This window comes from Eublepharis macularius, chromosome 9 (genome assembly GCF_028583425.1).
Source record: "Eublepharis macularius isolate TG4126 chromosome 9, MPM_Emac_v1.0, whole genome shotgun sequence".
NCBI classification, from domain to species: domain Eukaryota; kingdom Metazoa; phylum Chordata; class Lepidosauria; order Squamata; family Eublepharidae; genus Eublepharis; species Eublepharis macularius.
In genome coordinates, this window is record NC_072798.1 from 18,427,671 (window position 1) to 18,440,873 (window position 13,203).

General features: G+C 44.7%; 1 protein-coding gene across 1 annotated transcript; it reads right to left on the bottom strand.

Moving 5' to 3' along the window:
- Nucleotides 1–1,220: 1,220 nt before the first annotated feature.
- On the bottom strand, nt 1,221–13,202 carry STRAP (serine/threonine kinase receptor associated protein). The gene is made up of 10 exons (XM_054989426.1): nt 12,959–13,202; nt 8,935–9,070; nt 8,602–8,683; nt 8,350–8,422; nt 7,491–7,587; nt 6,134–6,271; nt 5,096–5,232; nt 3,401–3,550; nt 2,550–2,615; nt 1,221–2,009 (listed from the first exon to the last, which is right to left on the bottom strand). The coding sequence occupies exons 1-10, from the start codon at nt 13,068–13,070 to the stop codon at nt 1,948–1,950; spliced, it is 1,053 nt and encodes a 350-aa protein (XP_054845401.1). The 5' UTR covers nt 13,071–13,202; the 3' UTR covers nt 1,221–1,947.
- Nucleotide 13,203: the final 1 nt, after the last annotated feature.

Genomic DNA, 13,203 nt, shown 5'->3' on the forward strand with positions numbered 1-13,203 from the left:
AACCTTACATCAGCTAGCAGTCTTAAGCCATGCTTTCTCCTCTCATTAACTGACCTGTGCCTTGGAGTACCGAAGTTCAGCTCAGGTAGCCTTGTAGCGGGCTAAATAATCCAGACAGCAGTGTACTACAAACCAAGCAGGTGCATTCTAGAAATATGCCTACATTATAATGTTCCAGGGTTCAGTCTAGTTAGCCCAGGCATGCTCCCTTACAATTCTACGCATTTGCTGTGAAATGTTTTGTGATAGCTTTTCCTTGGATGTTGCAATCGCTAGAAAGCAAATACAGCCGGACGGCATTTTATTGAGCGCTCTTTCCCTATAGCGCACAATGATTTGAGCATCTTTTATCGCTTCCACCCCCTAATACAGCTAAAGTGCCAGTCACACATATCTATAATGCCTTGTAAAGGCTGGGGTGGGTAGGTATCCTGACTCAACGGGACACAATGACTGTGCCACAGAGAGCAGAGAACAATTCTTATTTATCTAAACAAGGCTAGACATAGATTCAAGCTATGCAATGAGCCCGATCACACTGCAGTTCTTCTGGGGATCTACTTCAGAATGATGATGGGAGATTTTCACACTGCCAATGGTGGGGGCTTATACACAGAAAATTAGCATACCTGCTGAAAAAACATGGCTACAGGACTGTCACACCGGTTTTCTACATGTGGGACTCTTTTGTATGAGACCAGTGAGAAGAAAGAACAGGTCATCCACAATCAACACAATCTGCACCTCTGTTCTTAAGAAGTCCCTTAAGCAGGCTCCTAAATCCAAGGCCCTACAAATGATGGGATCCTTACAGCATGTTTCAAGTTTTTGTCCTTTATCTTTCATGCTCCCCTTTAAGGGAAGGCTTCTTACAGAAAAGTGCAACTACTCTTGTGACCAATGGATTCGGGGATAAGCACAACCTCAAGGGAACGGCATTGCACAGGTTAATCCTGGCCTCCCCCTCATTAGATTCTCTTTAAATGCACTTACATGTGTTATCACAGTGTAACTGAAGAATTCTAAACCAGCTGGACTGGCTATAATGGAAATATGAGATCTAGGTACCAGAACATAAGAGCATGCTGAACCACATGGTACCGATGCTATCATTTTCAGCATCTAAAAATTCTGCTTAAGCTATTTATATAAAGTAGCCTCCCCCTTCAGGGATCTGTTTTTATGTGCTTCAAATCCAGAAATCATACAAACCATTTCTGCAACAGGGTATTATGTTTAATCACGGCAGTTATCGTACATGCATCTTCCACGTTATTTTTCGAGGGATACTTTTGAATAGAAAAGTTTACTGAAAAGAAAAAAAAATACAAGCCTCAGAACAGCAGGGCACGCAACCACCGTGCAAAACCACGAGCCACTCTTAGCTCCCTCCTCTTAAATAACAGCTCAAACGCTCAACACTGTATTGTTTGAAAACAGATGGTCTAGCATCTCCCTTGCATAAGCCTCCGTGGGATCCTGGGTGGCTGCGACAGAGGCATTTTATTTAGGCTGTTGAAAGCAGAAGCAATGTACAACAAACAGAACCCAAAACGAAACCCCAAATTAATGTTTTTTTAACCAATACAACCCATCTTCTGCCGACACTTCCCCGTTTCAGAGCACACACTCTACTAGAAGCTGTTACACTTCTTAATAATAAACGCTAGAATGAGTTAACTGAAGTTGGAGGAACTGGATCTCTGCCGCTGTTTTACATTCAGAAAAGGCAACAGGCAGTGGTGCCGGAAGATGGCAAAACCCAACGCTGTTTGACTTGCACCACTCTCCCTGCTCTTTAAAGACGATCAGTTCCTATGCATTCTCGTCAATGACTGCCCATCTGTGCCTTAGGTACAGTGTGCACCCTGGGAGGCCGCTGCATACTGCTGCTTTCTTGATTTTTGTCTCAAAATGTCCGTGTGTTGCAGTTGACAGCTGTGAAGCTCAAGCCTTAACTTCAGGGGTCGAACTGTAGATGGAATCTGGATTTTCGGAGCCAAGGTCTTCTGCAGGGTAAGGAAGAGGGAGTTACTTCTGACAAAACACTCAAATGACCGTCTTTGATATAAGGGATCAGCAAGAAGGACAACCCAAGTCAACTTCACACAAGCTTCCAACTAAATTGATTTTTTTGGGGCGACTCCTGCACTGACGAGTTAAAATGATACAGCACAGCGCAATACGGGGTAACAGCAGCACCAGCACAAGGCAAGCAGGTAAAGTCACCCTTTGCTACTAAACAGAAGGGAAACTCAATTGCAGTGCCCCCCCCCCGTCCCCAGCAGCACTCAAAGGCATATGGAGGCAGAAGCTCATCCATCACCTCTCCACTCCCTGCCCCCGCCGCAAAAGAATTGTCTTTGTTAGATCCCTTGCCCTTCACAGGGGCTTTGCGATGTCAACAAAGCTACAGCCGAAAAGCAACAGCTGCTGCTGCCACACAGGGGCCAGATCCCACAACTCCAGCAGGGGCATTGGGTATTTCCGACTGGATCTTTGGGCCGGGCTCACTCTGCTGGTCAGGCTCAGGTGAAGTGGCTCATTACCTAGTTCTTCTTCTGCAGTCCCTGGAAGGCTGACCTTTGGTTTCACCAGCTCTCCACCTTCCTCTTCTACAGACAAAGAGAGGAGTCCTTTTTATACCATGTCACGCTTAGTTGTAAAAGACTTTAAAATATCACTGTGGACCTAGAGAAGAACTCCTTGGTGACCTGCTAGCCATTTTCCAGTGCTGCCTTTATATACTTAACCAATGACATATTGTACTTCCACGTAGCCTGTTGTTCCTCTAATTTCAGTATAATTTCAAATACCTCACTGATTTAAGCAACAGGGTTTTCCATCACTTCTTAGTTTTACATGTTTGACTTCTATGGCCGCAAGAAGAAAGGGTTCCCAGTGGCAAGGAACAAAGAACATCTATTCCCAGATGGAAAGTTCATGCAAGGACTGTCCTAATGACATAATAAATATATCAGACTTCAGGTGAGGGCTCCTATGACGCAATGCTATGAAGTGATGCTCCTATGAAGAAATCCCTTTTACTAGATGTTAGAAAGAAGCTTGGCTTCTCTTTGATATGCTAGTTTTCTAGGAGGGAATTTGTCGGGGTGGGTGGGGGGTTGAATACTCCCTATGTCAGATGTGGCCTCCCAACCTGCAGTCAGTACAGCCCAAACATAGATCCAATGCCTTGGTGAGTACTAGGTCTCAGTCAGTACACTTAAGTGATATTATAGAGTATACTCTTCAAACACATATCACCAAGTCATCATATACCAAACCAGAGATAACGTTTTCAATGCAATTTACAATAAACTCATCTTATTTAGAGTCTTTTTTTAAAAAAATATGTTCTACCGCAGTTCAGTTCCATCAAACACATATTTGTTCTTACCAGGAATCACACATTTCCAGAGACCATATGTCTTGCCTACTGTCGTCTGCCACAATCTTAGTGTTCCATCCTCAGAGCCACTAGCGTACAGCTCTCCATCTGGGCTAAATCTGACACAGTGAATGGGCCCAAAGTGCCCCTTGTAAGATTCTGCAGAAGAATTGTAATACATTCATGAAATTTCAGGCAGGAAACGTGACTGCTAGAACACACACACACTAATTATGAATAATCTAGGCTTTATGAGTTCAGAAAGAAAATAGCCAATGGTTTGCCACTTGCTTTGGAGTGAAAGAACTGCTGGCCCTTCACCCTCCAGATAACTGGCCCTAGTGGCAGAACTTTAGCAGCAAAGTGCCGTCTCTGTAACTGCAACCTACTTTTCACAGTGTGGAGAGATCCATTATTGTCTGGGGAACAGATTGCCAATGGAAGTAAGTGGGGGGTTCATGAAACTGCTGAAGCTACAGAACCTCTTTTGACCAGGCACAGTGTGAAACTGTCTAGTATATGCAACCAATAAGCATCAGGCCTAGTCTTAAAACTTTACAGAAACATTTTCTCAAAGAAAATCAGACAAACAGCCACCAGCAAGCCAGTGGAGGCTGAAACCCCAAACTTCAAGCATTTACTTGTCTTGCTAGATTCTTTATTCAAAATCCGTATGAAGTTTAGAAAAGAGTGTTTTAGGAGTTTGCAGTAAGTACTCAGAACAGTTCTCAACTAAGGATCGAACCAACTTCCTGGAAATTGGAATTCTTTTTTCCCCACTATAACGGCATGTTTCTCATATACGGCAAAAGCTATATGAGAGAAAACTCCCACCTAGTAGTGAAAGTCTTCCTAACTAGCACTAGGGATGACACGGCACAAATGTTGGTTAATCTAGGCTGGCTTAAGCTATAACGCTGGTCTTCAATTGGCTTGGGTCCCATGTTTACCTCCAGCCTTTAACACTGGACCCACATAATTTTTAGAACCCTTTTTTGTTTGTTGCCTTCCTTCGACACAGCTTTTTGCTACACTTTCCTCCACGTGAGAAGGAGCAAGAATTTTCACACCACGTGCTTCTGGGAAAAGTGCCTAGAAGCAGCCATTTTGGGTTTCTCCCCCACTGTATGTGCTTTGTATAGCTTACATGCTTACGCTTACACAGCACAAGCACAGGTGTTTCTGCCAGCATCAAAGAAAAGGCATAGAAAGGCACGGCAGGTGAAGGATGTAAGGAGGCATCTACTAGGGAAGAACAGAGATGGTTCTGCATCTTTCCTCAATTGCAGTCATCCGATGACTGCGATATATGGCATGTGCTTACCAACCCTGGCCATCCAGAGACCACTTCCAGTTGAAATAAAACAAAATTCATCATAGGAAAGTCTGCTGCACTGACAGCAGAGAATGGCCAATTTAAAAACATCCAATAGCATGTGAATTTGAGCTTTTATTCGCATTAAAAAAGGCACCACCTCTCAATGATTCAGTCAAGGCACACGGGACAATACTGGCAGCACCATTCCCTTTACGATGATCGTTTAGGAAATTATTCTTTCTTCATCATGTCCAACCTAACAAAGCTACAAGACCAGCACCAAGACTAAGACCCTTAGGCACCAAACTAAGCTGGCTTTTTCATTTTAGCAGGAGCCAGACAGTCAAAGCATGCTCTGAAGATCTCTCCCTGGCATCATCACATACCTAGCTCTTCTCCGGTATTATAATCGTACTTATAAAGTTTGAAGTCTTCGCCGCCTGCAACTAGACATTCTTTCTCAGGGTGCAGTGATGCAGAATTAATTGTTGCAGGCGCTTCAAATGACTTAATCTGCTCCAGGCTGGTGAGAGGGGAAAAGAAAAGCATTAGACAAGTTCCAAAAATGATTCTAGAGAACCAAGCATGCAAAAAAGAGAGGAAAAGATTCAAGTCCAGTAACACCTTAAATACCAACAAGATCTCCACAGTATCAGCTCCTTAAGGAGCTTGACTCTCCAAAGCTTATACCTTGGCAACCTTCTTCTTCTTCAAGGTGCTACTGGACTCAAATTTTGCACTTCTACTGCAGACTAACACAGCTACCCACCAGAAACAAAAAGAGAGGGGTGGAGAAGTGAAAACACACACAAAAAGGTAAGAGTTCCATTCAGAATAATTCCCATTCCCTTATCAAATTGCAGAGTCTACTAACTTAGCTTATTAGCCTGACAGATGCATTTTTGAACAAATACAAGATCACAAGAGAGAAATGATTTAAAAACCACTCAAGAAATTCAACTGACTTTACCAAATTTACAGCATCTTTAATATTATACATTGTGTTTTAGGATACCTAAGGGCTCTAGACTGAAACTTTATTCCTGCCCCTGAAGAAAGTTTATTAAAACATCTACAGAGTTTTCCAAACTACATGATTGATTGTACACTGACCTTAATCAGACTCAAACAAACTTTCTGAAGGGAAGCAGAACCAAATTGCTTCTGCAAATCTTTACTGAGTACCAAAACGCCTGATGTGAATTGTTCATTTTGTACTGCAAACAACTATCAGCTGTGACAAATACAGCATCAAGCATATTTTAAAGTTAATGCCTCCTTTGTTAGCAAAGCAGAAGCAAATCTGAAAAGACAAGCGTGATTGGACATGGTGGCACAAAGGCACCCTTCCCCTCAGCCTATGCTAAAATCCAAGTACAGGCCAGATTAGGAGCCCTTTCAAAATTAGGTTGAAAACACCTTACGTTTCTGCACTGTGAAAGGCGATGGTCCTTCCATAAGTAATCACCAGTATCTCCCCTTCTGGGACATACTCCATGCTGCTCACAGACATGGCAACGTTGATGGCCTTCACTTCTGTCAACGTACTTCGGTCCCAGAGCCTGCAATGCAAACACACAGACTAAGAGGTCATGAGGCCAGGAGTCCCACAGTCCCCTGGTCAAAGGCTCGCCTCTCCTCAGTCATCACCTGCCTTCAGATACATAGCAGTCAAGATCATGGCCACATCGTTTCAGAAGGCACTGCTCCTTCTAAACTGCTTCCCAGCTGGATCGCTAAATATGTTACATTTTGCATACGATTACGTTATGTTATTGAAGCCTTGCACGCCTTTGGTGATCACAGATCAGAGTCATCTGCGGGTTCCTTTTCCCTTATGACCCCCATTACTCACAGCAGGGGGGGGCAGGAGTTGATCCTAAGTTTGATGGGTGAACAACAGGAAGGCATGAACCACGCCATGTCAAAAGCTGAAAGCTGAAGTCACTAAAGTGCACGTGGCACTGGAAAATGAGGGACAGCAAGAGCTTCTCCCACACAGCCAAATCCCTCTTTTGCATAGCACAACTGTTACTAACACTACCTCCCTTTAAGCCTTGATCATCTGAGGACGGGAGGAGGATGTCCCAACTTCACACCCATACAAAGCTATGACTGTGCTATGGTGCCAATTATGTACTTGCTCCACAGTTCACGGAGAGCCCCTTCCACAATCACCATCAAGAGAATCAAGTGACCACAGTATGCCACCCCACCAAGTATACACACACAACAAAATGGAACACAACAGTGAGTACAAAGTTGTGAAAAGGGCCCAGACGAGTCACAGGTGGCTTGTTAAAGAGTAACCTTTGGCCCCCCAAGCCACTGAGTCAGTAAAACTGGTTTAAAGTTACTGTAAGGCACCCCAAGATCTAGGCAAAACCAGAAACATAGGAGGACACGAGCGTAGGAGGGGGCACGTGAGTCCTGAGGCCCACTAGACTTGGCATCTAAACCACGATGATACCTGGCAATACAGGATAGTTTAGTGGATGTTTTGGTAGTATTATGCTCAAATATATGTATTTACCTGAACGAATAAAGCTGCCTTATACTGACTGAGGCCACTGCTCCATTAAAGTCAGCACTTTCTACTGAGACTGGCAGCAGCTCCCCAGGGTCTCAGTCTTTCACATCACCTACTGCCTGGGCCTTTACACTGTAGATGCCCAGGACTGAACTTGAGTGCTTCTGCATGCCAAACCGATGCTCTACCGCTGGGCCATAGCCCAGTTCTGATCTAAAACGGTGCTAGGGGGAAACACCTGAGGGTCTCACCTGACAGTTTTATCATCGGCTGAAAGGATCTGTCTGTCGTCACTGCTCCACAGAGCCTTCTTAATACCAGACGTGTGGCCAGGGACCACTTGAGGTTCTGAAAATTAGAGCAAATACCTTTAAGAAAGAAAATCCCTCTTTCCCCCTGCATTTCACCCCAAGTTTTCCTTGAACATGATCTGCAATCGGTAACCCTAAGTAGAATGGCAATAAAGTTATTAAAAGAATCCCATTATATGACAGTGTGCACATTAATGTGTTCTACTGCATTTTTAAATGTGTTCCGTGGTATAGTGCTAACACCTTCACTGAGGTTTGTTCATCTCTAAGTTTTATTAGTAGTTTATCCCACCCTTGTTCCAAGGAGTTCAGAGTGCCGTACGTGGCCCCTTACCCCCATTTTATCCTTACAACAGCTCTGTGGGGTATGCTAGGTTAGCCTTGGGTCACCCAGTGAGCTTCATGTCAACAATTAGGATTCGAACTTAAGCCTCCCCAGCCACCATCTGATGCTTCAACCACTACAGCACACTAGCTGTCAAGCATAACCTTTGATGAATGAACACCTCAACAATAAAACACTTCACAGATCCTCAGATCATAAACACAAGCTCACTGTTATGAATGTGTAATAGACACCATCTATTCCAGTAAATTTACACTATGAATTTCATTGGATAACCTTGGGCCAGCCACTCAGAATGACCTACTTCACAGGGTTTGTCGTGTAGATAAAATAAAATAAAAAGGCAGTGGGCTGGAATCAAAAACTTTTTTGGACTAAGCATTTAATAAATACAAAAATATAAAACTTTTCATGAGTACCAGCTGCAAAGATTAAAGAAACAGTAAAACCCACCTGCCTCTGGTTTGCTTAAGTCATAGATACGCAGTATCTTGTCTTGTCCCCCTGTCAACAGGTAATTGCTGTCCTGGAACACAAAATGAAGGCTGTCATATTTATCCATTCGAGATACTGGTTTTGTTTTCAGAAAAGCTAGTGTTTGACTTTTACCATCACACTGGAAGCTGTCTGTATGAAGCTCTAGCAAAACATAAGGAAAAAATGCAGGCTCTCGGGCCTGGAAAAAAGAGATTTAGCCATACATACCTGACTGAAGTCCACAGATTTGACAATGTGCTTGTGAGCCAAAGTGATCAGCTCGTCTCCTGAAATGCCATCCCATACTTTGCTGAAACATAAGAATGCTTATTTTAATTAAAACATTTAAGGACACAGGGCTAGTGACATCCTTGAAGCACTGTTTGGGCTAAACAAAACTCTCCTTTGCACAGGAGCAGCAGAGTTTCCCTTCAGTTCTTAAGGACCTGAGAGACCAGAAAAGATGAACAGCTAGGAGTATTAAAGGTGTCGGCATAAGGAATAGGAGGCTGCAGAAGTGGGTGGAAGTCTTCTCCGTTAAGGACAGAAAGGTTCACTTACGCTGTGAAATCTGCAGCTGCCGTAGCTGCTTTCGTGGCATCCTGATTCAAAGTAGCACCCCAGACAGCGCCTTTATGACCGAGGAATGTCCCAATCCAATCTCCTGTGTCTCCCTGGCGCAGCATAGGCTTTCCATCTGGAGAAGGACCAAGCAAACAGTAAGACCCAAGACCCAAGCAAGGGCTTCATCTCACCACATGACAACGGGCAGCCCAGGTTGATGCAAAGGATCTGCATAAACCAGTCCTAACGCATCAAGTGCTAGCACGTCATCTTGAGGTTAGACACCCTGGCACAGTGCTACACAAACCAGGATGCTGGAGCCAAGACCCCATATAAGCTCCTTTGACTCACTGTTTTCCTTTGTGGATATATGAACTCCACCCATCTGAAAAGGCCTGCAGCGCCGTACATGATAAATTATTTGCAGATGGATGTAGTATGCCAACAGCCCTGATCTTGCCATGGAACAGGATTTCTTTTGACACCCCATTCACCACCCAAAAACATGTACAGATCAGAGGCTGAAGTGAATTCAGGATAATTGCCCCAAGACAGTACTAACAATTCCTTAATGGTATGAACACCTGGTAATACACTGGATACATTCAACAACCCAAAGAATGCCCCTGTATAGGCAGCAGCTTCACTGGACAGAAGCAGGGGCTGCTTCCCCTAATCAGAAAAAAACCTGACAGCACAACTAAGTAGAGAAGTGCTGCTAAATATCTGCTGTAACTTTTTTATCTGTCCTTTCTCCCACAATGGCACACAGTTTTCTTCCTCAGCCCTGGCTGAGACGGGGCCAGGCTGCGAAAGAACCAGTGACCCAGGGCTAACTGGATGTAAGAATCTGGACCCCCATCCCCAATCTGAAACTCTAATCACCACATCATACTAGTGACTAACTGCAGAAGCCTATGAACAAGAAAAATTGGCCTCTTGCAGCTGATCTTATGCAAATAGGAATGGCGGTTTCCCCCTAGGATAAACTTATTCAATAGGGAGGACAACCATCTCCCATCTTCCTTATGTACCTATACAGAACATTACTTCTGTATCATGAAAAAGCTTCAATTTGAACAGATCACGTGACGCAGTCTTGGGAGGTTTGTCTCCTCCTTCCATACTCTTTTTTAAGGCTGCCAAGTTTAAATGCAAGGAAAGACCCTTGTGCTCTGCTTATTAAAAACATTTCTAAGCTACTTTTTCTCCTGTACGTAAGAGCTCAAAGTAAGTTTAGGAAAATCAAGATCCCAAAGATGTGGGGACAGACAAAAAAGGAAATGGTGCAAAGCTCATTCACCACTGAAGCAGCAAGGAGATGTCAACCAACCAGTCACACCTGCCCCATGATAAAGTCTATTCAGATGCTCTTTGAGATAGCTGTGCCTTATAACACTTCTGGAAAAGGTGCTCACTTCACTACCTCTAGCAGACCAGTCCACAAAATTGTGGAATCATGTCACTGCACAGGAAGTCAGGAGGGGTCTTTTACAAGCCTACACTTTCCCCCAGTGAGGCTAAGAGCAATTTTAAGTGACTATTGCAATTCTGAAGAGGATTGTAAAGGGAGTTTAAAATCCTTCTCTTCTGGCACTACAACCCTTAATCGAAGCAGCTATTGGGCAATACAACTATACTGGAGATACACCCTCAAAACTTCCAGTCTACTTTGGCCCTTAAGCACACTCTCAAAACCAAGCAAGGGCTCTTTGTGAGTGACTGCCAGCAAAGGAGTACCTTTTGCATGTTTATCACAGGCTCTGCAAAGTCCCCCACATTGATATTCCATGTGCTTTTTATATGAACACAGCATTTGATTGCAACAGGATACAATTACCATTAGCCAAATACTCTCTGAGATGCCCCCTCCTTAGTATGCATGCTCGCGACCAGTCAGAACAAAAATAGCAAAGGTGGACATTTTCCCGCCTCGTTCATTAAACCTTTTTTTTTTAAGGTCCATGTTAATTTTTGCGACGAAGCAACTGGAGAGGGCAGTTAACTCCAGCACAATTCACCCAGGGGAGAAGGGTGAATCTTCTCATACTAATTATTCCAATAGTACTTTTCAGGGACTGAAATATACTGAATTCTTGTCTCAGGTCATACTAACAGGGATGGGGTGATTCCGAATCAAAACAATACAAATCAGCAATTTAAATCACCAAGAAAGTCGGATTTATAACCTGATTCAAATAATTCCAATTTTGTAAGGTATGCACTACCTAAGAACTAACTGGGTGTCGTAAATTACGGAACCATAATTGTAGAATTAATGGATCTGTTTTGGCTGTGTTTATACATGTACAAGGCACTATGCACTCAATACAGGATTGTGGCTTACGTGCCCAGAATTGCAAACAAGGACTGGTAATTACTGGGCAAAAAGGTTTTTCTCACGCTCTTTAGAGAAAAAAATTACGTTGTTTTCCCACAGCACATATCTTGTACTTCATTTATAATGGTAGCTCTAAAGAACCACGTGGTGGTGGAAAGTGCCATTAAGTCATTGCCAACGTGTGGCGACCCCTGCTGGGGGTTTCAAGGCAAGAGACTAACAGAGGTGGGTTTACCATCGCCTGCTTCTGCTTAGCCACCCTGGTCTTTGTCGCAGGTCTCCCGTCCAAGGCCGACCCTGCGTTGCTTCTGAGCTCTGACAAGATCAGCCTTTGGACTATCCAGGTCAGGACAACAACCAGGTAGTACAGCGTTTATTTTTGTAAGCATTTTAACATTGATCATTGCATAAGCTGTTTGAGATAATGACATCTAATATAACGATGTATTCCAAGACTTCACTGCTACAAGATATAGGAACAACTGATGGCTTTAAAAACAGATTAGGCAGCCCAATTACCCAGAAAGACTATAGAGAACAGCAGTGTTCAAAGACTCTGAACACCAGTGGGCAGGGAAGCAAGAACAGAAGGAGGCTTTGCACCTGCTCCCGAAAGCTTCCTGAGGGCATCTGGTTGAGAACAAGATGTGGGAACAGAAAAGGATGACCTAAGATGAATCTTTTTTTTAAAAATAGGAACACTTAGACTGGCGGTGTTCATACTCCAAAGTAGGAGCCATATTAATCTGCTTTAAAGAAAATAAACTTGTGACACCTTAAAAACTGACCAATATATATCTCAACAGGTGCTTCTGTGAGCCAGCACTTGCTTTGCATTCAAAGAAGCAGGCTCTGGGATGACAGAGGCCGTCTTGTCTTTATAGCATCGCAGCAACTTCTCTTGCAGAGTTTCACAGGCTTCACCTATGCGATCCTATCCCTCCCCACTGCTGAGCCGCCAAGACTTCCTTGCAGCCAATTTGCTAAAACAGTTGGCCACCAGAATGAGCTCTTTGCCAGATAAAAGCTTTGATAGTTTGTATTCATTGAGAACAAGCTGCCTCTCTTTGCACACACACCCTGAGAACCACCACAGGATAGTGGTTCCAGATGGGTAGTCATGTTGATCTGCAGTAGAACAGCAGCACTGGAGACGAAAGGCACCTTACAGACCAAAAAAATTTTCAGAGTCTGCGGTGTCCAGAGCCAGAGCTCTCTGCTTCAGATCCAGAGAGGAGTGGAGACGATCCTAACGCCAAATTTCTGCTCCAATCAAGCTGCATTGCACTTTTCCATCTTGACTCTTCCCCCCACCCTTTGCTTCGCCTCCTGAATGGGTTAACAAGACTCAGGGGTCGCCACTCCTCCCTGTATCCAAAGAAGGGATACTCGGGAAAACTTACATCCTTGAATAATCTCGTTGGTCGCCTCTGGGCTCCAATCTTGCCGCCCCCCTCAGAGTGAGAAGCCAGAGCACCCAGCAACTGCCGTTCCAAAAAGGCACCAAAGGGAGATTTTAAAATGTATTGGGATTTAAAGGAAGGGGGGAGGGGGGGGAGAAAAGGCTTTAAAAACCGTATCTCGAAACGCCAGTTGCTGGGGGGTCGTAAAGCGAACCGTGAAACGCCCCAGACCCAGCAGGGCCGTCCCGCCTCTCGCCCACCACCTCGCCCGCCTCACCCTTGCAGGCGCTGATGAGGAAGTAGCCGAAGGGGGTGATGCCGCTGAAGGCCAAGTCCACCACGGGCCGCGTGTGGCCGGAGCAGGTCAGCGGGGTCTGCCTCATGGCCATGGCGGCAGCAGGGGAGGCCTGAAGGCGAGAGGAAGGCCGCGGGGAGGGAGGGACGGACGGGCAGCAGCGCCGCTCGCCTCAGCCACGCCAACCAACTGGCCCAGGCGCTGGGCGGACAGGCGCTGCCGGTGGC

Bases quoted from the DNA above. Each gene is read 5' to 3' on its own strand.
- STRAP (XM_054989426.1), bottom strand. From the start codon at position 13,070: ATGGCCATGAGGCAGACCCCGCTGACCTGCTCCGGCCACACGCGGCCC. The intron at 7,588-8,349 runs GTGGGTTTTACT...TCTAATTTTCAG, and splicing joins CTTAAGCAAACCAGAGGCAG to AACCTCAAGTGGTCCCTGGC. The intron at 3,551-5,095 runs GTATGTGATGAT...ATTCTTCTGCAG, and splicing joins TAATACCGGAGAAGAGCTAG to AATCTTACAAGGGGCACTTT.